General features: G+C 45.5%; 1 protein-coding gene across 1 annotated transcript; it reads left to right on the plus strand.

The window, feature by feature from the left end:
• Window positions 1-371: 371 nt before the first annotated feature.
• Window positions 372-21,024, plus strand: LOC137379124 (zinc finger protein 16-like). The gene is made up of 2 exons (XM_068049838.1): window positions 372-505; window positions 14,170-21,024. Exon 2 carries the CDS (start codon window positions 14,171-14,173, stop codon window positions 15,197-15,199), a length of 1,029 nt encoding a protein of 342 aa, XP_067905939.1. The 5' UTR covers window positions 372-505; window position 14,170; the 3' UTR covers window positions 15,200-21,024.
• The last annotated feature ends 4,816 nt before the right edge of the window (window positions 21,025-25,840 follow it).

Below are 25,840 nucleotides of genomic sequence, written 5' to 3' on the forward strand. Positions count from 1 at the left end.
CTGGTGGTGGTCAGATTCTGTCCGGCACAGAGGTGGTCAGTTTCTGCCCGGCTGGAGGTGGTCAGATTCTGCCCGGCTGGTGGTGGTCCTATGTTGCTAAAAGAGGTTAAGAGGAGGGAAAGAGACATGGGGATTTGGAAGTCATGGGCTCGGGTGAGGAGTGTTGGTTAAATTGTGCCGCAGAGGGATATCTACCCCCTCTGCATGGAGACAGACTCTGCTCTATACCAATCCCCTTTCTCCTGTCGCCCAGGCCCGGAACTGGGACAGAGCCCGACCGGCCGGCACTGAATCCCCGCCTTTACATGATTGACAGGCGGATAACCAATAATAAACACGGACCTGGACTGGAGGCCTGAGCAGGCGCTCGTCCTCCAGCCAATAGGCGAGGCAGGGCGGGCCTAGTCGGGCCTGGAGGCCTGCGATCTCTCAGCTCTGGAGGCGGAATGTTTGTGGAAGGTGGTTCGAGGTGCCGGACTCTCCCGATCGGAGGGTGATGGGCGCGGTGAGTGAAGTGTTACCCGGTCTGTGCTGTTGCTGGCAGAGTCAGGTCATTAAAGGGACAGCAGCCATCCTCCCGGATATTTAAAGGAGCATGGGCCATTCTCCCCACCTGATAATTAAATCAGGGTATAAGCCATCCTCCAGATCATTAAAAGGCAGAGGGACCATCCTCATTCCCAGGATAATTAAAGGAGAATGGCCATTCTCTTCCCCCCCCCAATCCCTGTCCACAATAATTAAAAGGGCACTGGATCTGTCCTTGCAGGTTTGACATTACCTTAAATTATAGTTCCGACCATTCAACCTGGGATTGACTAGGGTCTAATCAGGTGGCATCTGCCCATTTAGCACTATAGCTCAATCAAGTGTCTCAGTATCACCAAGTGCCGAATAAAATACTCCTATAGAAACATAAGAATTAGGAGTCGGAGTAGATCCTATGGCCCCTTGAGCCTGCTCCACCATTCAGTATGATCATGGCTGATCTTTTTCCTCAACTTAATTTTTCCGCCAATTCTCCAAATACCTTGATTCCCTGAGAGACCAAAAAATCTATCTATCTTAGCCTTGAATATTCTCAATGCTGGAGCATCCACAACCCTCCGGGTTAGACAATTCCAAAGATTCACAAAATTCAGAGAAGAAATTTCTCCTTATCTCAGTCCTAAATGATTGACCCCTTATCCTGAGACTGTGCCCCCATGTTCTAGATTCCCCAGCCAGGGGGAACAACCTTTCAGTATCCAACCTGTCAAGCCCCTTTGGAATCTTGTATGTCTTACTGAGATACCTCTGATTCTTATGAACACCAAAGAATATAGACCCAATTTATTCACCTTCTCATCCCAGGAACCAATCTAGTGAACCTTCACTGTACTGCCTCCATTGCCAGTATATCCTTCCTTAGATATGGGCTGGGATTTTACCAGGCAAATGGGAGCCGGCCACCGACTGAAAAGTCAGTAGCGAACCCGCTTTCGCCTCGCCTGGGGATCCAACCCATATTTTGTGGGTCACTGGGCTCTAATTGGTGTGAGGTGGGACTTCCACCCACTTGAGGTAGGAAGTCCCACCTAATAGAGCTGCTTGCCAATCAGCGGGCAGGCAGCTCTCTGTCCCAGCAACGCCACCGGAGGTGGTGGTCACTGTTAGGACTGCACCCAGCAGCGCGAAGATGATGTCGGGGGACCCCAGAACGCAGGTATGTTTTTGTTAGCACGCCGGGGTGATCTGTTGGGTCCCAGCGAGGCAAGGGTGATCGATTGAGGGGACGGGGGCATGTTGGGGGGGTGGTTGGGGCATCGAGGGCGGCCCTCTGTCGAGCACAGGGCCTTAATTGGCCTGGGGCAGGCAGGTCATTTTTCACCGCCGTCCTGCGTAAAATGGCGGCGGGAGAGGGTCGGGAAGGGCCCCAGGGGGGTGTAAAATTCAGCCCATGGAGACCAAAACTGCGTACAGTACTTTAGGTATGATTTCATCAAAGCCCTGTACAATTGTAGCAAGACTTACTTATTCTTGTATTCCAATCCTCTTGCAATAAAGGCCAGCATGCCATTTGCCGTCCTAATTGCTTGCTGCATCTGCATGCCAACTTTCAGTGCTCCTTGTCTGAATACACCCAAGTCTTCCTGAACATCAGCATTTAGAAGTCTCACTCCTTTTAAGAAATCTTCTGCTTTTCTATTCTTACTACCAAAGTGAACAACCTCACACTTCCCCACATTATACTCCACCTGTCACGTTGCTTCCCACTCACTTAACCTGTCTATATCTCTGCAGCCTCTTTGTGCCCTCTTCACAGCTTATATTCCTACCAAACATTATATCATCAGCAAACGTGGACACATTGCTCTCAGTATCTCCATCCAAGTCATCAATGTAGATTGTAAATAGCTGAAGCCCCAGCACTGAGCCTTGCAGTGCTCCACTGATTATAGGCTGCTAACTTGAAAATGCCCCATTAATCTTTATTGTGTACTTCCTGTCAATTAGCAATTCTCCATTCCCCCAACTCCATGAGCTGTTATCTTGCCTATTAACTTTTTGTGTGGCATCTTATTGAATGCCTTTTGGAAATCGAAGTATACTGAATCTACTGGCTGCCCTTTATTTACCCTGTTAATTATATATCAGTTGTGTTTAATTATGTGCAGATGGAGGGCATTAATTAGGGTCTCACTTGAGCACATATAAAGAGACAGTGACTGAAACTGGGGTGTGGTTGAATTTGGAGGTGTTCGTTTGCAATGTTTCACTCTGTAAATAAATGTAAGACTAAGTAAAGATTGGATCCAGTATCATCACTCTCCAACTGACTTTCTGGAATAAAACATACCCTACTAGTGACAAGGCGAGCCGCCTTAAACAGTGTTCAAATCACACGCAGCTTCCACAGTGCGGACTGCGACACCGACCACTCCCTGGTGTGCAGCAAGGTTAGACTCAGACCGAAGACGTTGCATCATTCCAAGCAAAAGGGCCACCCGCGCATCAACACGAGCAGAATTTCTCACCCACAGCTGTTACAAAAATTTCTAAATTCACTTGTAACAGCCCTTCAAAACACTCCCACAGGGGATGCTGAGACCAAGTGGGCCCACATCAGAGACGCCATCTATGAGTCAGCTTTGACCACCTACGGCAAAAGTGCGAAGAGAAATGCAGACTGGTTTCAATCTCATAATGAAGAGCTGGAACCTGTCATAGCCGCTAAGCGCATTGCACTTTTGAACTACAAGAAAGCCCCCAGCGATTTAACATCCGCAGCACTTAAAGCAGCCAGAAGTACTGCACAAAGAACAGCTAGGCGTTGCGCAAACGACTACTGGCAACACCTATGCAGTCATATTCAGCTGGCCTCAGACACCGGAAACATCAGAGGAACGTATGATGGCATGAAGAGAGCTCTTGGGCCAACCATCAAGAAGATCACCCCCCTCAAATCTAAATCGGGGGACATAATCACTGACCAACGCAAACAGATGGACCGCTGGGTTGAGCACTACCTAAAACTGTACTCCAGGGAGAATGCTGTCACTGAGACTGCCCTCAATGCAGCCCAGCCTCTACCAGTCATGGATGAGCTGGACATACAGCCAACCAAATCGGAACTCAGTGATGCCATTGATTCCCTAGCCAGCGGAAAAGCCCCTGGGAAGGACAGCATTACCCCTGAAATAATCAAGAGTGCCAAGCCTGCTATACTCTCAGCACTACATGAACTGCTATGCCTGTGCTGGGACGAGGGAGCAGTACCCCAGGACATGCGCGATGCCAACATCATCACCCTCTATAAAAACAAAGGTGACCGCGGTGACTGCAACAACTACCGTGGAATCTCCCTGCTCAGCATAGTGGGGAAAGTCTTTGCTCGAGTCGCTCTGAACAGGCTCCAGAAGCTGGCCGAGCGCGTCTACCCTGAGGCACAGTGTGGCTTTCGTGCAGAGAGATCGACTATTGACATGCTGTTCTCCCTTCGTCAGATACAGGAGAAATGCCGTGAACAACAGATGCCCCTCTACATTGCTTTCATTGCTCTCACCAAAGCCTTTGACCTCGTCAGCAGACGTGGTCTCTTCAGACTACTAGAAAAGATCGGATGTCCACCAAAGCTACTAAGTATCATCACCTCATTCCATGTCAATATGAAAGGCACAATTCAACATGGTGGCTCCTCATCAGAGCCCTTTCCTATCCTGAGTGGTGTGAAACAGGGCTGTGTTCTCGCACCCACACTTTTTGGGATTTTCTTCTCCCTGCTGCTTTCACATGCGTTCAAATCCTCTGAAGAAGGAATTTTCCTCCACACAAGATCAGGGGGCAGGTTGTTCAACCTTGCCCGTCTAAGAGCGAAGTCCAAAGTACGGAAAGTCCTCATCAGAGAACTCCTCTTTGCTGACGATGCTGCTTTAACATCTCACACTGAAGAATGCCTGCAGAGTCTCATCGACAGGTTTGCATCTGCCTGCAATGAATTTGGCCTAACCATCAGCCTCAAGAAAACGAACATCATGGGGCAGGATGTCAGAAATGCTCCATCCATCAATATTGGCGACCACGCTCTGGAAGTGGTTCAAGAGTTCACCTACCGAGGCTCAACTATCACCAGTAACCTGTCTCTAGATGCAGAAATCAACAAGCGCATGGGTAAGGCTTCCACTGCTATGTCCAGACTGGCCAAGAGAGTGTGGGAAAATGGCGCACTGACACGGAACACAAAAGTCCGAGTGTATCAGGCCTGTGTCCTCAGTACCTTGCTCTACGGCAGCGAGGCCTGGACAACGTATGCCAGCCAAGAGCGACGTCTCAATTCATTCCATCTTCGCTGCCTTCGGAGAATACTTGGCATCAGGTGGCAGGACTATATCTCCAACACAGAAGTCCTTGAAGCGGCCAACACCCCCAGCTTATACACACTACTGAGTCAGCGGCGCTTGAGATGGCTTGGCCATGTGAGCCGCATGGAAGATGGCAGGATCCCCAAAGACACATTGTACAGCGAGCTCGCCACTGGTATCAGACCCACCGGCCGTCCATGTCTCCGTTATAAAGACGTCTGCAAACGTGACATGAAATCGTGTGACATTGATCACAAGTCGTGGGAGTCAGTTGCCAGCATTCGCCAGAGCTGGCGGGCAGCCATAAAGACAGGGCTAAATTGTGGCGAGTCGAAGAGACTTAGTAGTTGGCAGGAAAAAAGACAGAGGCGCAAGGGGAGAGCCAACTGTGCAACAGCCCCAACAAACAAATTTCTCTGCAGCACCTGTGGAAGAGCCTGTCACTCCAGAATTGGCCTTTATAGCCACTCCAGGCGCTGCTTCACAAACCACTGACCACCTCCAGGCGCGTATCCATTGTCTCTCGAGATAAGGAGGCCCAAAAGAAAGAAAAAAAAAGAACTAGTGACATCCTCAAAAAACTCTAAAAATTTGTCAAACACAGTTTCCCTTTTGCTAAACCATTTTGACTCTGTCTGATCATACTATGATTTTCTCTTTCTTAAAAGTAGATTCCAGCATTATCCCGACAAATGACGTCAGGCTAACTGGCCTGTCGTTCCCCCCCTGTTTTCTCTCTCCCTCATTTCTTGAATAGAGGTGTTACATTTGCAAACGTCCAATCTGCTGGGACCATGCTAGAATCTAGGGAATTTTGGAAAATATTAACCAGTGTATCCACTATCTCTGCAGCTACCTCTTTTAGAATCCTAGGATGTAGGTTTATTAGGTCTTGGGGATTTGTTGGCTTTTCTGTAATATTAATTACCTGAAGTTCCTCACTCTTATTCATCCCTTGGTTACCCTTTACTTCTGGTATGTAATTTGTGTCTTCTACTGTGAAACAAAATATTTATTCAACATGTCTGCCATTTCCTCATTCCCCATAAGAATTTCTCCTGTCTCTGCCTCTAAGAGACTAACATGTACTTTAGCTACTCTTCTTTTTATATACTGGCTATTTTACTCTCCAATTCTATTTTTTCCCCTTTTTGTCAACTTTTTGATAGCTCTTTGCTGATTTCTAAAACTCTCCCAATCTTCACACTTACTACAGTTCTTTGCAACATTATAAGCCTCTTCTTTTAATCTAATACTATCCTTAACTTCCCTAGTAGCCACGCATGGATCTTTCTCACTGAGTTTTTGTTTTTCTTGATGGAATGTATGTTTGTTGAACATTTTGAATTGTTTATTTAACTGTTTACCACTGTTTATTTACTGCTGTATCTTTTAATCTATTTAGCCAATCAGCATTAGCCAGCTCTCCTCTCATACCTATGTAATTGGCTTTACTTAAGTTTCTTGTTTGGGACTGTGGTATGTCGCTCTCAAACTTAACATAGAATTCAATTGTATTATGATCACTTTTTCCCAGAGGATCTTTTACATGAGATTACTAATTAAACCTGCCTCATTTTACAATACTAGATCTAAAATAGCTTTGCCCTAATTTGATTCCACAACGTATTGTTCCAGGAAACTGTTGTGAAAGCATTCTGCAAACTCATCTTCCTGATTACCTTTGCCAATTTGATTTGTCGATCCGATATGAAGATTAAAGTCCCCTTGATTGTTACATTGCCTTTGTTACAAGCTGCAATTATGTCTTGCTTAATGCTCTGTCCAACAATATAAATACTGTTAGGTGGCCTATAAACCACTCCCGCCAATGTTTTGTGACCTTTGTTATTCCTAATCTCCACACATACTGATTCTACTTCCTGATCTTCGGAGCCAAGATCATTTCTCACTACTGTCCTTATGTCATTCTTCACTATCAGAACTACTACTCCTTTGCCATTCTGTCTGTCTTTTCAAAATTTGTGTACCCTAGAATATTTATTTCCCAACCTTGGTCACCTTGTAATCATGTCCCTGTAATGCCAATCAGATCGGAACTATTTATCTCTATTTGTGCTGCTAGTTCATCTATCTTATTACAAATGCTTCTTGCATTCAGATAAAGAGCCTTTAAGTTTATTTTTTATTACTGTTCTTTGCATGAACTTTATTCGCTGATGCACTATTACTGTTAAACTCTCCGTCCTTTCCAGTCCCACACTGCTTGTCTTTACCCAAATCACGAACTACTCTATTGCCTCGATGTTTCTCTTTAGACTTCTAATTCTCCCTACATCTGCCTTTTAGCTTAAAGCCTTATCCAAGCACTAGTTATACAGTTCACTCGGACACTGATCCCAGCCAGGCGTAAGCAGAGCCCATACGAATGGAACAGCTCTCTCTTTCTCCTGTAAAGGTGCCAGTGCCCCATTCCTGCAGCACTCTTTGAGCAATATGTTTAATTCTCTAATCTGCTTGACCCAATGCCAATTAGTGCATGGCTCATGTAACATTCAGAGATCATTATCTTCGAGATTCTGCGTTTAAATTTCGACCCTCAGAATCTCCCAGCAGAACATCATTCCGAGTTCTACCTAGGTTGTTGGTTCCTATGTGGACCACGACAATTGGGTCCTCCCCCTCCTACTCCAAGTTTGACTCCAGCCATGAGGAGATGTCTTTAACCCTGGCACTGGCTAGGCAACGGAACCTTAGGAACTCCCGGTTACAGCTGCAGAGAACAGTATCTGTCCCCCTGACTATACTGACCACTATCGTTACCACATTCCTTTTCACTCACTCCACTTGAATGGCTTCCTGCACCATGGTCAGTTTGCCCATCCACCCTGCAGTCCTTGTTCTCAGCCACACAGGTAAGAAGTACCTCGTACCTTTTGGTCAAAGTCAAGGGCGGCACAGTGGCGCAGTGGTTAGCACCGCAGCCTCACAGCTCCAGCGACCCGGGTTCAATTCTGGGTACTGCCTGTGTGGAGTTTGCAAGTTCTCCCTGTCTCTGCGTGGGTTTCCTCCGGGTACTCCGGTTTCCTCCCACAGCCAAAAGACTTGCAGGTTGATAGGTAAATTGGCCATTATAAATTGCCCCTAGTATAGGTAGGTGGTAGGGAAATATAGGGACAGGTGAGGATGTGGTAGGAATATGGGATTAGTGTAGGATTAGTATAAATGGGTGGTTAATGGTCGGCACAGACTCGGTGGGCCGAAGGGCCTGTTTCAGTGCTGTATCTCTAAATCTTAAAAATCTAAAGATTCGACGCCCCTCTATCACTACATCCTGAATTCCTATACCTGCTTGACTGTCAGTCACACCCTCCTGCCCCTGACCATTGACCAGTTCCAAAGTGCTACTTAACCTAAGATCTGTGACTGCTTCTTGGAACAATGTGTCCAGGTAAGTCTTCCCCACCAACGCCCCCCCCCCCCCCCCGCCACCCCCCACTCCCTGACTGTCAGAAATGTCTGTAGCTCAGACTCTAGCTCAACAGTTCTGAGCCAAAGTTGCTGAAGCTGCTGAAACTTACCACAGATATGGCTGTCCTGAATCACAGAGCTCCCCACAGACCCCCATGTGATGCAGTTAGGGCACACCACCTGCCCTGCCATGTCTCTCTAACCTTATTTATTTATTTGATTAGTGAATTAGTTACTAATTTAGTAAATTAATAGCAAGTTACAGTTTCCTAGCTTAGAGACAAAGAGGAAACAGTCACCATCTACTGGAGGTAAAGCAAAAAAAAAAGAAAGCAGCACCTCACTCCCACTCTGCACTGAATTCCCACTAGCACCAAATTCCCGGCTTTAGCACTAAGTTTACAATGCACTTTGTTTGCCGATCACTCTGGGCTTCACACTTTCCATAGAAATATTTGAAAATATACAGTACAGAAGGAGGTCTTTCGGCCCACTGTGTCTATGCTGGCCAAAAAAGGATATCCAACCTAATCCCACTTTCCAGCTCTTGGTCCCTAGCCATGGAGGTCAATGCACCTCCAAGTTTTAAATGCGGTGAGGGTTTTTGCCTCTACCACCCTCTCGTGCAGTGAGTTCCAGACCCCACCACCCTCTGGGCCTGGGTCTTGTACCATCTCGAAAAGGGAAGACTGTTGGATGATTTTATAGAGGTTTTCAAGGTTATGAAAGGTTATGAAGATGTTTCCACTTATGGGTGAGACCAGAACTAGGGGCCATAAATATAAGATTAATAAAAACGATCAGTAAATTCAATAAGAAACTCAGGAGAAATTTCTTTACCCCAAGAGCACTGAAAATCTGGAACTTGCGACCACAAGGAGTAGCTGAGGTGAATAGATTTAAGAGGAAGCTGTATAAGTACATGAGGGAGAAAGGAATAGAAAGATATAGTGATGGGGTTAGACGAAGAGGGGTTGGGAAGAGTCTCGAGTGGAGCATAACCACCAGCATAAACCTTTTGGGCTGAATAGTATGTTTATGTGCTGTAAATGCTTAGCAGCTAGAGTCATAGAGTTATTTATGGCATTGAAGGGGGCTATTCTGCCCATCGGGTTCATGCTGGCTCTCCACGGAGCTATTCAGTCAGTCTGACTCTCCCAATTCTTGGAATAGTTTGTAATATGAAGATTTCAGAGAATTCCGAACTAACTTATAAATCAAAGCAAAGATGCAACAGATAGAAGGATTCAAGGTTAAGTTGCGTTTAATTAAAAACTGCTTCTGCGTTGTTCCTACTGTTATGTTACAACTACTCAAGACAAAGCCCCCAATCAATTGTAGGGGGGCATGGGGGGGGGGTGGGTGGGGTGGCGCAGTGGTTAGCACCGCAGCCTCACAGCTCCAGCGACCCAGGTTCGATTCTGGGTACTGCCTGTGCGGAGTTTGCAAGTTCTCCCTGTGTCTGCGTGGGTTTTCTCCGGGTGCTCCGGTTTCCTCCCACAGCCAAAAGACTTGCAGGTTGATAGGTAAATTGGCCATTATAAATTGCCCCTAGTATAGGTAGGTGGTAGGGGAATTGAGGGAAGGTGGGGATGTGGTAGGAATATGGGATTAATGTAGGATTAATATAAATGGGTGGTTGATGGTCGGAACAGACTCGGTGGGCCGAAGGGCCTGTTTCAGTGCTGTATCTCGAAATAAATAATAAATAAATATATATATAAAATTCTGACTGCAGTGGGAGCAATGCGCTGTCAATTCAGTCCCGCCACTGCACAGGCCATATCATACATATTTTTTAAGCTTTTCAAATTAAAGAAAGCAGCAGCCGAATTGAACAATCTAGTAACCCCCAAATGAGGTGAATGAAACCAGGGTATCTAAACACTACTAAGATAAACTGATATCTGAAGACCTTACAGCTTATTTAAAAATCTTAACTCCTGCATTCGCATATATATACCCAAACTAATGGTAGTTTGGTGTTTAATTAGCTGCCTGAAATAACAGAAATAACAATAAAATCTTTGCAGATTACGCTTCCTATGATTGGTCTTCAAATTCTACACAGTCCAAGTTCACTTGCAGTCTTCCAAGGTTCGATGAGGAAAGAATCCTTTCAGAGATAGGAATTCAGCAGTTCAGTTCAGCATTGGATGCATCAAACCTTTCTTCTGTCTTCCAGCGATGAACACAGCAGATCAATAATTGATTATTTTCTTCAAGGAATTAATCTGGCTTTAAGTTTTTAGAACTTTGAGAGAGAAGCTCCACAAATTGTCTTAGAGAGCTCTCCTTTCTCCCTTCAGTACATGCTGGCACGGTGTGTCGGTCTCTCTGTCTGAACAAACCAATTAGCCAGTTTTCAAAAGGCAGTCGGCAACATTGTATCTCGTCCCTTCTCGATTTGTGTGGTTGTTTCCGGGCAACTATCCAGTCCAATCTCTGGAGCTGGCTGCCTTAAAGTACTGATCTTTTACAGCCTTAAAGGGACACCGCTTATTAAAGCCTGACTACCCAACCCGAACCCGACTACATGTGTCGGGTTCGGGTTGGGTTGGGTCTATATTCCGAGTCCAGCATTCGGGCTCGGGTCGGGTCAGGATGGACAGTGCTGTTTCCCAGACCTCACGGGATCAGGCTCACCCATGATTCCCCACAACTCCATCTACAGGAATAGCCTGCTGCCGGAACAGATGAACAGGATCACTAGTGTCACCATTTGGATAAGGTAGAGCACAATAACACGTTTGATATCATTAAAGTTATTGCAATATTCGTGTCGGGTCGGGCACGAAAAAGAATTAAAGGACTCTGGCCCGTTTCGGGTTCGGGTTGGCTGTGGTCAGGTCGGGCCCAGGTTGGGTTTCAATTTTATACCCGAGCAGGCCTTTACTGCTTATTTCCTGAGGAGAAAGAAAACAGGATCATGACACTACAGAATTGATCACAGAATAAACAGCAATCCCACAAAAACATCCTCAATATAAGTAATTTCTAACAAAAGGTTTTTGTCCAATTTTATAGACTTTTACAATATGCCGTTCTCAAAATAATAAAATCGAAACCAAACTCATTCAATTCACTGACTCCCACCCTTCCCTGCTGAAGCCCAGCTTCAGGGTGTTGAGGCTGCCGTCCTCGGGGAGGGGAGGCTGCCGTCCTCGGGGAGGGGAGGCTGCCATCCTCGGGGAGCAGCACCAAACTGCCTGACTCTAGTAATAAAACACATTAAACAACAGTTCACATCACAGGCCGACAGGACCCTATGTTCCTGTCCAGATTTCACCTACCTAGGACAGGGTCACATTATGCCCCTGCTTCCCCTATTCTTACCCTGATCTCGATCTCCACAGCCAGTTACTGGGTAGGGAATAGACTGGTGAAATTCTCAGAGCTGAACGCTGGGGGACCGTTTTGGGCCAGGCTATTAGAAGAACTGGGAGGCCGGAATGGCTGTCACGGGAGACAAGCACGTAGTGGCCACAACTATTGACCCTCACAGTTAATAGACAAGACACTTTCACAAATACTGTTAAACTAAGAACATTTTTAAAAAGGTCAAAAATTATTTGCGGTGAGTATTTTAAGGGGCAGAAATAAATTGTAATCCGACATGCCACACTTTTCTTTCTCTCACTGAGTTCAGGATTTACTTTATTTATCTTATAGAAGAATACTCACTTTTTCCTTCTAGTCCTGAGTAGTCCACATTTCCTGTCAGAAAATCCAGACGCTTTTTTACAGGCAGGTTTACATTTGCAATCTTAGTACAGGAAGAGGTTAGTGTGCACTGCAGTTCATGTATCTGCCATTTCAGCTATTAAAAGGGAATTGGATAAGCACATGAAAGGAAAAGAAATTGCATGATTATGGGGAAAGTGTGGGGGAGTAGGACTAGTTAAATTGTTCTACAGTGAGCTGGTATGGGCTCAATGGGCCAAATAGTTTCCTTCGGTGCTGTAACCATTCTTCGATTCTATGACTCTATCTTTGTTCAGGAAAGGGGTCAGTAGGCAGCCCAGTGAGTGTATCTGCCATCTTGGTACAGGAAAGGGGTCAGTAAGCAGCCCAGTGAGTGTATCTGCCATCTTGGTACAGGAAAGGGGTCAGTAAGCAGCCCAGTGAGTGTATCTGCCATCTTGGTACAGGAAGGGAGTCAGTAGGCAGCGCATTGCGTGTATCTGCCATAATGGTACAGGAAAGGGGTCAGTAGGCAGCCCAGTGAGTGTATCTGCCATCTTGGTACAGGAAGGGAGTCAGTAGGCAGCGCATTGCGTGTATCTGCCATAATGGTACAGGAAAGGGGTCAGTAGGCAGCGCAGTGCATGTATCTGCCATCTTGGTACAGGAAGGAGGTCAGTAGGCAGTACAGTGTGTGTATCTACCATCTTGGTACAGGAAGTGGGCTCCACAGTGTATGTATCTGTCTTCAGTACAGGAAGGGGGTCAGTAGGCAGCACAATGCATGTATAGATCCACCATATTGGTACAGAAAGGAGGTCAGTAGGCAGTACCGTGTGTGTACCTGCCTTCATGGTACGGGAAATGGATCAGTGGGCTCCACAGTGCTTGTTTCTGCTCTCTCGGTACAGGAAGGAGATCAGTAGGCAGCACAGTATATCTGCCATCTTGGTACAGGAAGGGGGTCAATAGGCAGCACAGTGTATCTGCCCTCATGGTACAGGAAGGGGGTCAGTGGGCACTGCAGTGTGTGTATCTGCCATCTTGGTACAGGAAGGGGGTCAGTGGGCACTGCAGTGTGTGTATCTGCCATCTTGGTGCAGGAAGGAGGTCAGTAGGCAGCACAGTGTGTGTTTTTTTCAGGTTTTTTTTCAGATTTGCACTTGCTGCTGTTCAATATTCAGTGTATTTACACCTAATCTGTACTAATGCTTTGTCTTTCAACACACCATTAACATATTGTTTGCCTTTGCTCCATGACCTTTTGGTCAGCGATGTGGCCTGGTCCAATCTGCACCTTCTCCTTTGTTATCTCTTGCCCCACCCCCACCTCACTTGCTTATAATCTGTGACTTTTCTAATATTTGTCAGTTCCGAAGAAGGGTCACTGACCTGAAATGTTAACTCTGCTTCTCTTTCCACAGATGCTGCCAGATCTGCTGAGTGATTCCAGCATTTCTTGTTTTTGTGTGTATCTGCCATCTTGGTCCAGGAAGAGGGTCAGTAGGCAGCACAGAGTATCTGCCATCTTGGTGCAGGAAGGGGGTCAGTGGGCTCCACAGTGCATGTATCTGCCCTCTTGGTACAGGACGTGAGTCAGTGGGCTCCACAGTGCATATATCTGCCCTCTTGGTACAGGAAGGAGGTCAATAGGCACACAATGTGTGTATCTGCCGTCTTGGTACAGGAAGGGCTTCAGTAGGCACACATCTTCTCCTGTTTCTTCTATTCTTATGTCGGACATTGTCAGGTTCTATCTGTGCTCTGGTAGTGAAGACTGCAGCCAGAACAATTATTTAATCTTTGATAAATGAAAGGAAAAGAAAAGAACAGCCCAGGTTCTACCTTCAGTGACACTGGGTTGTCACTGGGTGAGATGAATGTTGAGCTGAGCTGTGAGGCAACCTACCACAGTTGATAACCCAGCTCTAATACTGGCTATCCAGGCTGACAGATGAAGAATGGACATTTGGTTGAGTTCCAAAAGCAATAGCTGAATCATACTTTTAACTAAGTCAATATGTTCTGGGAAAGAGAAATAACAGAAAGGGCAAAAATTGATCAAATCCAGGAATACAGAGTAATGGACAGGATGGTGTATTTACAGCTTAGTGCAAATGACATCAGGACGAAAGTACCATGAAAACTACAGTGCTCTTGCTGAATATCTATCCTATACTCAACTAATAACTTTTGTAAATTTATTTTGCAGTATGTCAGCAATGGAGCATTTGCGGATTGAAAGCTCAAACCAAACATCAGTTGACTTGCCAGACTGTGAAAATGACCAGATGTTAACTTTGGAAGGGAAACAGTTCGAGTGTTCTGTCTGTGGGAAAAAGTTTAAAACATCAGTGTGGCTGGTAAAGCACCAAGACACACACACCCGAGGGACAGGGTTCCAGTGCACTGTCTGTGGAAAGAGCTTTATCCAGTCCCGTAACCTGAAGAAACATTGCACCATTCACAATGGGGAGAAACCGTACACGTGCTCTGTGTGTGGACGAGGCTTCAGCCGATCATCCAACCTGGCAAGACATAAGGGCAACCACAGCAGGGAAAAAACGTGCATGTGTGGGGACTGTGGGAAAGGATTCAATTACCCATCTGAGCTGGAAATTCATCGGCGGAGTCACACTGGAGAGCTACCATTCATCTGCTCTGTGTGTGGGAAAGGATTCACTCAGTCTTCCAGCCTACTGACACACCAGCGAGTCCACACAGGAGAAAAGCCGTTCACCTGTTCTGTGTGTGGAAAAGGATTTTCTCGGTCCTTCCATCTACTCACGCACCAGCGTATTCACACCAGGGAGCACCCATTTACCTGCTCCACGTGCGGGAAGAGATTCACTCAGTCCTCCCACCTACTGACACATGAACGTATTCACGATAAAGAAAGGTTATTCACCTGCTCCATGTGTGGGAAGGGATTCACTCAGTCCTCCACCCTCTTGAGGCACCAGCGTGCTCATTCTGGAGAGAGACCATTCTCATGCTCCATATGTGGGAAATCATTCACTCAGTCCTCACACTTACTGACACACCAGCGTGTTCACACCAGGGAGAGGCCATTCATTTGCACTGTGTGTGGAAAGGGATTCACTCAGTCGTCCCACCTACTGAATCACCAGCGTATTCACTCTGGCGAGAGGCTGTTTAAATGCTCAGTGTGTGGGAAAGGATTCATTTGTTCATCATATCTGTTGATGCACCAGCGTGTGCATAGTGATTGCAGTGGTTAGATTAGCTATTATCCTATCCAGCATTGATCTAGATTGAGGTTTGTTGATATTGATGCTAATAACTCCTACAACTGGACCAGGTTTTAAAGTTGTATATTTATATCGAATAGTTTTGTTTTAAACACACTGAGGATGGTATTCATGGACGATTATGTGTGTTTACCTGTCCTTCTGTTCCATCCACCATCTACAAGGTACAAGTCAGGAGTGTGATGGAATACTCTCCACTTGCCTGGATGGGTGCAGCTCCAACAACACTCAAGAAGCTCGACACCATCCAGGACAAAGCAGCCCGCTTGATTGGCATCCCATCAACAAACATTCACTCCCTCCACCACCGACTCACAGTGGCAGCAGTGTGTACCATCTACAAGATGCACTGCAGCAACGCACCAAGGCTTCTCAGACAGCACCTTCCAAACCCGCGACCTCTACCAACTAGAAGGACAAGGGCAGCAAATACATGGGAACATCACCACCTGCAAGTTCCCCTCCAAGTCACACACCATCCTGACTTGGAACTAGATCACCGTTCCTTCACTGTCGCTGGGTCAAAATCCTTCAACTCCCTTCCTAACAGCACTGTGTGTCTACCTACCCCAAATGGACTGCAACGGTTCAAGAAGGCAGCTCACCACCACCTTCTCAAGGGCAATTAGGGATGGGCAATAAATGCTGTCCTGGCCAGCGTCGCCCACATCCCATGAATTAATAAAAAAAAAATATTGTATGCAAGCGTTAATCAGATTGTTTTAAATGGATAATCACCTCTGTTGAATTAAGTCAGAAGAATGTCCTGCAAGTTAAACTTGTTGGCGTAATTGCACATTTCAGTATTTGCTGCTTTCTTAATTTAACTTTTCACATTAATCCCAACTTTAATCTTTGGTGCATGATATTCCTTTCAGTGTTTGAAAGGTACTATTTATTAAAACCTTGAATTAAAAGGTGCTGAATAACACCAGCTGACAATTACTGTTACAGATCTCAGGTAAGCAGTGAATGTTCTGTCTGCAGTGTCACCAGCTACTTCTGCAGGTGAACCTCATGTGCACTACAATCTGGAGTGCACGTTCACTGCCCAATATCTAGTTGTATGAACTGGGGGATGTAACAGTAAGACCAGTTGTGTGTACTGGTCACTATGATCTCGTCCATGCCCCATATCAGTTCTCCTATCTCCCAGGAGGCAGACTTGAGTAATTCTAAAGCCACAAACGAGTTTATTTTCACTTCATAGCCTCATTGTATAAGTGAACTCTGAGGGCAAGCATTAAAATCTTAAAAGTGTGACAGCTACTAAATTATATAGTAACATTTGGAGAAACAGGAGGAGGCCATGTTCCACCATTCAGTTAGATCATGGCTTATCTGTGCCCGAATTCCATTTACTTGTCTTTGCTCCATATCCCTTGATACCGTGACCTAACAAAAATTTACCACCTCAATCTTGAAAGTGCCAATTCACTCCCAGCATCCTCAGCTTTCGTCACTTGTGGTTAAAAATATAGAAAAACTGTTTATAATGAGGCTGCCTGCTTTCATTTTATATGTAAATGAGCAACCTGCATGTTGTGAGCAGCTTGGTCGCCTACCCCTCAATCCACCTCCATTAAAACCAGAAATGGGCGGGTTTCAGGCGAGTTCGGTTCTTGTTCCAGATTTTTTGCACTTCAACCTATGACATTTTTGGGAGATGTTCTAGAACCAACAAGGGGCCAGTCATATTAGATTTATTAATGAGTAGTGAGCCTGATTTATTTAGTAACCTAACAATGCGTGAACATTTATCTTATAGCTATTTTCATACGATCAAGTTCAACGTAGCATTTAAAAGGGCAAAACGCAAAACAGCTACAAAGTTTCAAGATTTAGGTCCGGCTGACTTCAATGCGGTAAGACAGAGATAGCACACCGTTAACTGGACAAATCTGTTAATGGATAAAATGACAGAAAATCAGTGGGAGATGTTCAAAGAAGAATTTAACATGTTTATACCCGTAAAGGGAAAGAGCTCTAATGGCAATAAAAACAGCCATGGATGACTAAAGAGGTAAGAGACAATATTAGACAAAAAGAAAAAGCATACAAAAATGCAAAGACTAGTACAGAGCCTGGAAACTGCGAGAGATAGAACGAGTGACAAAAGATGACCAAACAGATAGTAATAACTATAAAAAGGCAGTATGAAAAGAAATCTGCAAGGCATATTAAAATCAACACAAAAATATAAGGAATTAAAGACTAGTCAGGAGCAATGTGGGCCCCGTGAAAACTGCTATCGGTGATATTGTCAATGAAAATTAGGAAATGGCGAACATGATGAATAATTACTTTGTGGCAGTATTTACAGTTGAGGAAGAAGTTAACATGCTGAATATCCCAAGGCAACTAATATTGAATCAGGGACAGTACTCACCACAATTAATGTAAGCAAAATAACAGTAATGAAGAAAATAATGGCACTAAAGAGTGATAAATCTCCAGGATTAAATGGTTTCCAAGCCAGTATTTTAAAGGAAGTGGGTGAGTACATTGCAGATGCCCTAACTATAATCTTCTAAAGTTCTCTCAATTCAGGAACTGTTCCTTTAGGTTGTAAAATTGTGTGTATTACTCTGCTGTTCAAGAAAGGTGAGAAGGGGAACCAGGAAATAGTGGACCAGTTAGTTGAGCATCTATTGGCGTCGATTAAGGATAGAGTGACTGAACACCTTGAAAATTTCCAGCTAACCAAAAAGATCATGCCTGATGAACCAATTGAGTTTTTTGAAGAATCGAGTGAAGTAGTGAGAAAGGAATATCTATGGATGTTATTTCTATAAATTTCCAGAAAAATTTGGTAAAGACCCTCACAGATAAAGTTGAAACTGATTGAAGTAAAATTATCCATCTGGTTAGGAAATGGCTAAGCAGCAGGAGATAGAGAGTAGGGAGATAGAGAGACAGGCAATTGGCAGGATGTGACTGGCAGTTTCCTGCAAGGATCTGTGTCGGGCTTCATCTGTTCACCATATTTATTCACAACTCAGATGAAGCAATTGAAAGCCACATGGACAGATATAGAAAATAATCAAAAAGGCTAATGGAGTGCTGGCCTTGATATCTAGAGGACCAGAAAGAAATGGGGTAGAAGTCATATTTCAGCGAGAAAAAGCTTAGACCACATCTGAGTACTGTGAGCAGTTCTGGGCACCGCACATTAGGAAGGATAGATTGGCCTTGGAGGGTGTGCAGCGTAGATTTATCAAAATGATACCTGACCTGCAAGGTTAGAGGACAGATTACACAAAAAGAGTTGTAATCCCTGGAATTTAGAAGCTAAAGGGGTGATTTGATCAAAGATTTCAAGATATTAAGAGGAACTGATATGGTAGGTAGAGAGAATCTAGATAGAGATTTCTGTAGGTTGGAAAGTCTAGAACTAGAGGCCATAGTTTTAAAAATTAAAGCCAGGCCTTTCAGGAATTAAGTTAGGAAACAGTTCTATATGCAAAGGGTGATAGAAGTTCAGAACTCTCTTCTGCTACTGCTAATTATTGCTAAGTCAGTTGTTAATTTTAAATCTGAGGTTGATAGATTTTTGTTAACCAAAGTTATTAAGGGATATGGGACAAAGGTGGGTATATAGAGCTATATCACAGATGAGCCATGATCTCATTGAATAGCAGAACAAACTTGAGTTAAATGGCCTCTTCCTGTTCCTATGTTCCTTTGTTCCCCTATGACTATGTTCTGCTTCTCTATCACCCCTCCTTTGCTTCATGGTGCTTTGCTAACATTGTGGTTGTCCTTCCCATAGCCTTTTTCCTTTCATCACAGGTATGAAGAACATCTCATCTATTGGCCAGGACCACATTCTGTGAATTCACCCTCTCCACTGGATTCCCCTTATCCTACTGATTGTCAGTCATGCTCTCTTCCTGCTGTATCTATAGCTCTCTGTAATTTGACTGTGTTGAGGAGTAAATTAGCCAGATAATTCCCCTTCTCCCCCCACCCCCCAATGTGTCAAAGTGTCTGTACCTTGCACGTTAACTCAGTGATTATGATATGGAATGGCATTTTTTACAAGTGTGGACATCAAGGACAGTCTCGCTGTTCACAACCTCTCACATTCTGCAGTCCTGAAACACTGCCTATGTAGCTATTTTCTCCTCTATTTATTTACTTATTAAATGTTTATATAGTAGTTATTTATTTAACTTTAGTGCGAACTGAATCCCCAAAAATGTTAATTTAGCTTCATGTACTGCTCAGCTTAGTAAATGTATCCTCTTGGATCGATTTACTTATTTCATGTTGATGGTTTGGTTTTTACTCTTGCCTCATATGTGATGGTTTAAGTTAATGAATCCCTAAATCCCTAAATTATAACCAATGATTTAGTTAAAACTGAGGCAGCAAATAGATTGATTACCCTTTCTGTTGCTGCTACTTCTGTAAAGTATTTATCTTTTGCTGCTGTCCCTCAGTTTAAATTGCTTGGTACCTAATTCCCACTGACATTGAAAACCCGTTATAAAATCTTCACTCTGTTTGCAGTTCCCTTCGGTAGAAGTTCATCCAGCCAGCTCGTGCTCTGTGCTCAAGCTCTGTAGCCCACAAGCTGCTGTTTGCTCTTGAGTGAAACATTTTTACAATGTTAAACATCTGACACAAAGCAGAAGGAACAATCCGAGCTGCTGGCCGTGAGGTTAGTGACAGTCTTCACAGGGACAGAGAAAGTTGCAGTGAAAAATTGGCAAATATGGGGGACGATAGTGTAGTGGTAACGTTATTGCACTAGTAATCCAGACACCTGGACTAATGCTCTGGCGACATGAGTTCAAATCCTGCCAAGGCAGCTGGGGAAATTTAAATTCAATTAATTAGTAAATCTGGGAAAAAATGCTAGTCTCATTAATAATGATCTTGAAACTACTGAATTGTTGTAAAAAAATCCATCTGGTTTACTAATGTTCTTCAGGGGAGGAACTCTGCCATCCTTACCCAGTCTGGCCTGTATGCGACTGCAGACCCATACCAATGTGGTTGACTCTTAACTGTCCTCTGAAATAGCCTAGCAAGCCACTCATTTGTAGGTGGCTCACCACCACCTGCTCAGGGGCAATTAGGAACGGGTAATAAATGGTGGCCTTGCCAGTGACACTCACTTCCCAAGAACAAGTAAAAAATGAATGACTTATTTCTGACTGTCACATGCCTCTGGCAGTTCCTATAAATATATAGTAGACATTGATTTTATCAGACTTTGTTGCAAGGAAGCTTTTTCCCTATGTAACAATTGTGTTTCATTGTCTGTGAAAAGCTATAGGGTGCATGTTTGTTTTTTGTTCTCTCTTCACTCTGTACCTGCCCTTCGAGTGTTTGATGGGACTGTATACAGGGAACTTTACTCTTTGTCTAATCCTTGCTGTATCTGCACTCTAGTCTATGCTGACAAAAAGTGCTGTTCCATTGCCAGATTTCCTGTCAGTGAATACAGGATATTTCAGACTGTATTGTTTGAGTTTTGTTAGGTTAGAGGTGCCGTTTAATCAGTAATCAGTAATTCTCCTCCTCCACATCTTTAGTTTGGACAGAAACTCATCAGTCAACTTGAGGTTGGAGCTGCAGCGACTTTGGTGGTGGTAAGAGATTTTAGTTTATTGTGGTTACCATCACTGGCTGGATTTTGTTGAGCTCCCGACATCGGGCTCCGTGGCGAGGGGGCAGAAGATTGCACCGGCAGCCGCCTGCCACAGAGCCCGACGCCGGGATTGCTGGGCCCGATCTTCCTGGCGGTGGCGACGCCCAGCGACTGGACACAACTAAATATTTAAATAAAGGATTTACATTTACATACCTTTCACCGTGATCTTACTGGCAGTCCGCGAGCTTCCGTGCGACACGCTGGCACTGGCGCCTTCACTTTCCCATCCAGGGAAAGTTGGCACCACCAAGGAGGGGAAGGGGGAAACTTAGGTTTTTAGTGAAGTGGGCGGGGGGGTCAACTTTGCATTTCTAGTGTGGGTGGGGAGGGGTGACCTCTGCACTTTATTCCATGTGTGAGGGTGGGGGAAGATCAGATATTAAATGTAAGTGTTTTTGGGGGGGGTGGTGGAACGGGGCAGCCATCTATTTTTTTTGTACTGGGGGTGTGGGTACGGGCCAGAAATCAATTTATAGTGTATTTGGGGGAGGGGCGGGTGTAATGGCTTCAACTATGCAGGTCTGGCAGCCCTTTAAAATGGCACCAGCGCCTGCGCAGAAGCAGCTGGTGCCATTGCTGGCATCACAGAGCCCACGCCTGCCACGTGATTGGGTGGGGCGGACTGCCCTGCATATGTAGATGAGCTGCCGCATGCAAGATCGTGGGGGCATGGCGGCATGTGCAGGCCGAGATTTGTTTTGCCCGCCACCATTCCCGGCGGCAGAAAAATAAAATTCAGCCCACTGTGTGCTAGTTTATAGGATGTACACTATGCTAACAGCAAGCAATCTAACTTTCACTGGCCCCGACAACCAGGGGTCCTTTACTTAGTTATTGTCACAAACAGAAATCAGACTCTAAATAGGCTTCCAAACACCTCCTGTTCAGTAGTTATTTTATTTGATTGATTCCAGGAAACAGTGATCCAGGTTGATGCGTCAGAAATGCAAGGGTTTCTTGTAATGAGCGGCATCTGTCCCCCTCTATCTCTCTCTCCCTCTCTGTCCAATTGTCTCTCCTTTCATTCTCTTTCTTTCTCTGTCTCCTCTCTATCTCTATATCGCTCTCTTTGTCTGCCTCTTAATGTCTCCCTGTCTTTGTCTCCTCTCTGTCACTATCTCTCTCTTTGCCTCTCTGTCTTCTCTCTCTCTCTCTGTCTATTTCATACTCTGTCGCGTTGTTTCCTCTGCCTTGCTGTCTCTTCACTCTCTCTCTCTCTCTCTCTCTGTCCCTCTCTTGTATCAATTTCTCTTCCATCTCTACTTCTTGAACAGAAATCTGCATGGCTTGAGAGTCAACTGACTAAACTTGGCAAGTTTCAGGAAGGAGCAGAATTTCTGGAACCGATGTTCCAGGGAATGGTCACTAGGAGTTGAGAAACTGATCAGGGAGTTTGGATGACCATCTGCAGATGGGCCAAGAAGTGACAGGTGAGGGTAGATGGGACTATATGTAGAGCTGGATTTGTCTAATAGGTTTGCCTATTTGGGGACTAATAATATGGACAAAAAGGGTCATGATGAGAGACTTCAGGAGCGTGTGATTACCTCTGGGGTCAACAGTACAGGTAGTAAGAATAGGTGAGTGGTGATTGTGGGGAGGATGGATAGTTTCTTTTGTGCACATGATCCAGAGACCTGAATGGTGTGTTGCTCCCCAGGGACCAGGGTTTGAGACATCACAGAGTGAATACAAAAGGTTCTGCAATGAGACAGCGAGTTTCCGGAAGTCATGGTTCATGTGGGAATGAATGGCATTGATAGAAATAGGTTGAAGGCCCTGCAAAGGAGTTAAATTCTAGATTAGGAAGCAGAACATCCAGGATAGTAATCTTTGATTATTCCCAGTACTACGTGTTGGACCAGTCAGTGAGAGAAACCTTAGTCACCATGTCACTAGAAGGATGGTATAGAGGGACAGTCCTGGAAGAGGAGACCAATTTTGGGACCAGAGAAGGCTATACGGACAGGATGGCTTTCAACTATATGGAAAGGCACCTGTGTCTTTGCAGAAAGGGCAGTAGGGAAAGATTTAAACTAGTAAGTGGGTGTGGAGGGGTAAATCTACACAGTCAGACAGAAAGTATGAGAATAAGAGCAGCAGGACATATGGATGGAATGGGTTGTTATGCATGGCAGGAGCCAAGATGAAATAATGAAATGGAGGAATTATGAATTTAAAAAGTCAATTGTTAAACAAAACAACAAGAACATGGACACTCGTGCCACAGTCAAAATGGAGTAGCAGCCCCTGTACTGGAAATCAATAAACCTGTCTGCATAGATGGAACTCGTTAACATCATCTGAAATAGCTCTGGGGTGAACCCCTTTGAAATTGAACGGAGCACTATTGCATATTGATAACCCCTATTGACATTAATGAACTAACAAAGGATTCTGGAGACTGACTAACAGCACAATCCAAAATGAATAGGTGTGAAGTCACACCATGTTACCAGAATAGGCCCCATTCGGGCATCAGTCTTTAGCCATGGTTTCCACATCCTGGTCCGTTGTGTGACAGACCAGGGGAGAGGTCATGTGTCTCCTAACAGAAACTCTAATGTGATGGATTTTTACCTTAAAAAGGTAGCCCTCTGGAGAGAGAGGGTAGATTAAGCCAACACTTCAGAAAGTCAGTGCAGCCAGAGGCTGTGCGAGAGATCCAGCCAAGCAAGATGAATCCTCCAGAAAAACAACTGGAACAGTCACAACAGCAGAGATACCACAAAATGACTTTGACTCTCCATCTGTGAAGGTAGCAAAAACCACACCACCAGCTTTGTGCTAAGCTGTAACCACTAGACCTCTACAACACCTCAATAAGTTCAAGACTACATACACCCAGGCCTGAACCTTTGAAAAGACTTTCCTTTTGAGAAGACTTGACAGGCTGTCTAAACCACGAACACTTACCTCACTTTGGACTTTAAACTACATCCTACCCTTTTCTCTCTATCTATTGTGTATGTGCGTGGGGGGCAGGTTGCAACCATTCTGGGAATTGTGTAAAAATAAATAGTTATCTTTTTTTTAAATTGTGAAGGCGAGTTCAAGGATTTTATAGCCCTCTAGTCACAGACACACTGATCTGGATAATTCATTATGACATAAAGGTTTGTTGGAAACAAGGCCCTCAACGAGAGTATGCTCCTGGCCGGCAGCATGTCAGAATCCATGAGGAAAGGCATCATCACCCTCATTTACAAGCGGAAGGGGGAGAGGGCAGAAATCAGAAATTGGCGGCCCATCTCACTGCTTAATGTTGACTACAAAATTCTGTCCAAAGTCATAGCCAGTCAAGTCAAGTCTGCTCTGGAGTTGGTGATTCACCTGGATCAGACCTGCACTGTACCCGGCAGGAAGATCTCTGATAGTCTCGCGCTACCCAGGGATACGATCGCCTATGTACGGGACAGGAGGGTGGATACCTGCCTCATCAGCCTGGACCAGGAGAAGGCTTTTGACAGGATATCGCACACCTACATGATGGACGTGCTTTCCAAAATGGGGTTTGGGGAGGGAATCTGCAATTGGATCAAACTGCTCTACACAAACATCAGTAGCGCAGTCTCAATCAAAGGGTGGGAATTGGAAAGTTTCCCGATCCAATCTGGAGTCAGACAGGGCTGTCCTCTCTCCCCGGTCTTGTTTGTTTGCTATATTGAACCCTTTGCTGAGTCTATTAGGAAGGATGCGAGCATAAGAGGGGTGACAATCCCAGGTAGTGGAGGCACTCAGGTTAAAACCTCCCTGCACATGGATGACGTCGCCGTCTTCTGCTCGGATCCGCTGTCCGTGCGCAGACTGATGAGCATCTGCGACCAGTTCGAACTGGCCTCGGGAGCCAAAGTTAACCACGGCAAGAGCGAGGCCTTGTTCTTTGGGAACTGGGCTGCCCAATCCTTTGTCCCCTTCACCGTCAGGTCAGATTACCTGAAGGTGCTGGGGATATGGTTCGGAAGGGCCGGGGCGTGCACCAAAACATGGGAGGAGCGAGTAGCCAAGGTACGACAAAAGTTGGGCATGTGGGGGCAGCGATCTCCCTCCATTGTGGGTAAGAACCTGGTCATCAGGTGCGAGGCGCTCACGTTGTTGCTGTACATGGCGCAGGTCTGGCCCATACCCCACTCCTGCACTGTGGCAGTCACCCGAGCCATTTTCCACTTCATCTGGGGATCTAAAATGGACCGGGTCCGGAGGGACACGATGTTCAAATCTCTGGATAAGGGCGGGGAAAATGTACCCAACGTGGCCCTCATCCTGATGACCACCTTCGTGTGCGGCTGCATCAAGCTGTGTGTAGATCTCCAGTAAGCAAACTCCAAGTGTCACTACGTGCTGAGGTTCTATCTGTCCCCGATGTTGCGAAGGATGGGCCTGGTCACATTGCCGCGGAACGCTCCATGCAGTTGGACCATGTCGTACCACCTGTCCTTCGTGGAGCAGTTTCTGCGGGAAAACACCTTCGACCACCGATCCGTCAGGCAGTGGTCTGCACGGAACGTCCTCAAGGCCCTACGGGAAAAGGAGACGGGGGATCCTGTCAGATGGTTCCCCAAGCAGACCGCCAAAGTCATTTGGCGGAATGCCTCATCACCAGAACTTTCAAACAAGCACCAAGATGTAGCTTGTCTGGGGGTGACACAGGCCCTCCCCGTCAGATCCTTCATGCACGCCCGAAGTCTCACCCCTTCCGCGCAATGCCCCCGCGGTGGCTGTGGTGGGGAAGAGACGGTTGCCCACCTCCACCTGGAATGTGTCTTTGCAAAGCAGGTGTGGAAAGAGATGCAGTGGTTTTTGTCGAGGTTCATCCCAAGCAGCTCTGTAACACAGGAGTCTGTGCTCTATGGGCTGTTCCCAGGGACGCACACCGAGACAAACATCAACTGCTGCTGGAGGACCATCAATTCGGTGAAAGACGCCGTTTGGTCTGCCCGAAACCT

This window comes from Heterodontus francisci, chromosome 17 (genome assembly GCF_036365525.1).
Source record: "Heterodontus francisci isolate sHetFra1 chromosome 17, sHetFra1.hap1, whole genome shotgun sequence".
NCBI lineage: Eukaryota > Metazoa > Chordata > Chondrichthyes > Heterodontiformes > Heterodontidae > Heterodontus > Heterodontus francisci.

What these genes read in the sequence shown, in the direction of transcription:
- LOC137379124 (XM_068049838.1), top strand. Translation starts at nt 14,171, where the DNA reads ATGTCAGCAATGGAGCATTTGCGGATTGAAAGCTCAAACCAAACATCA.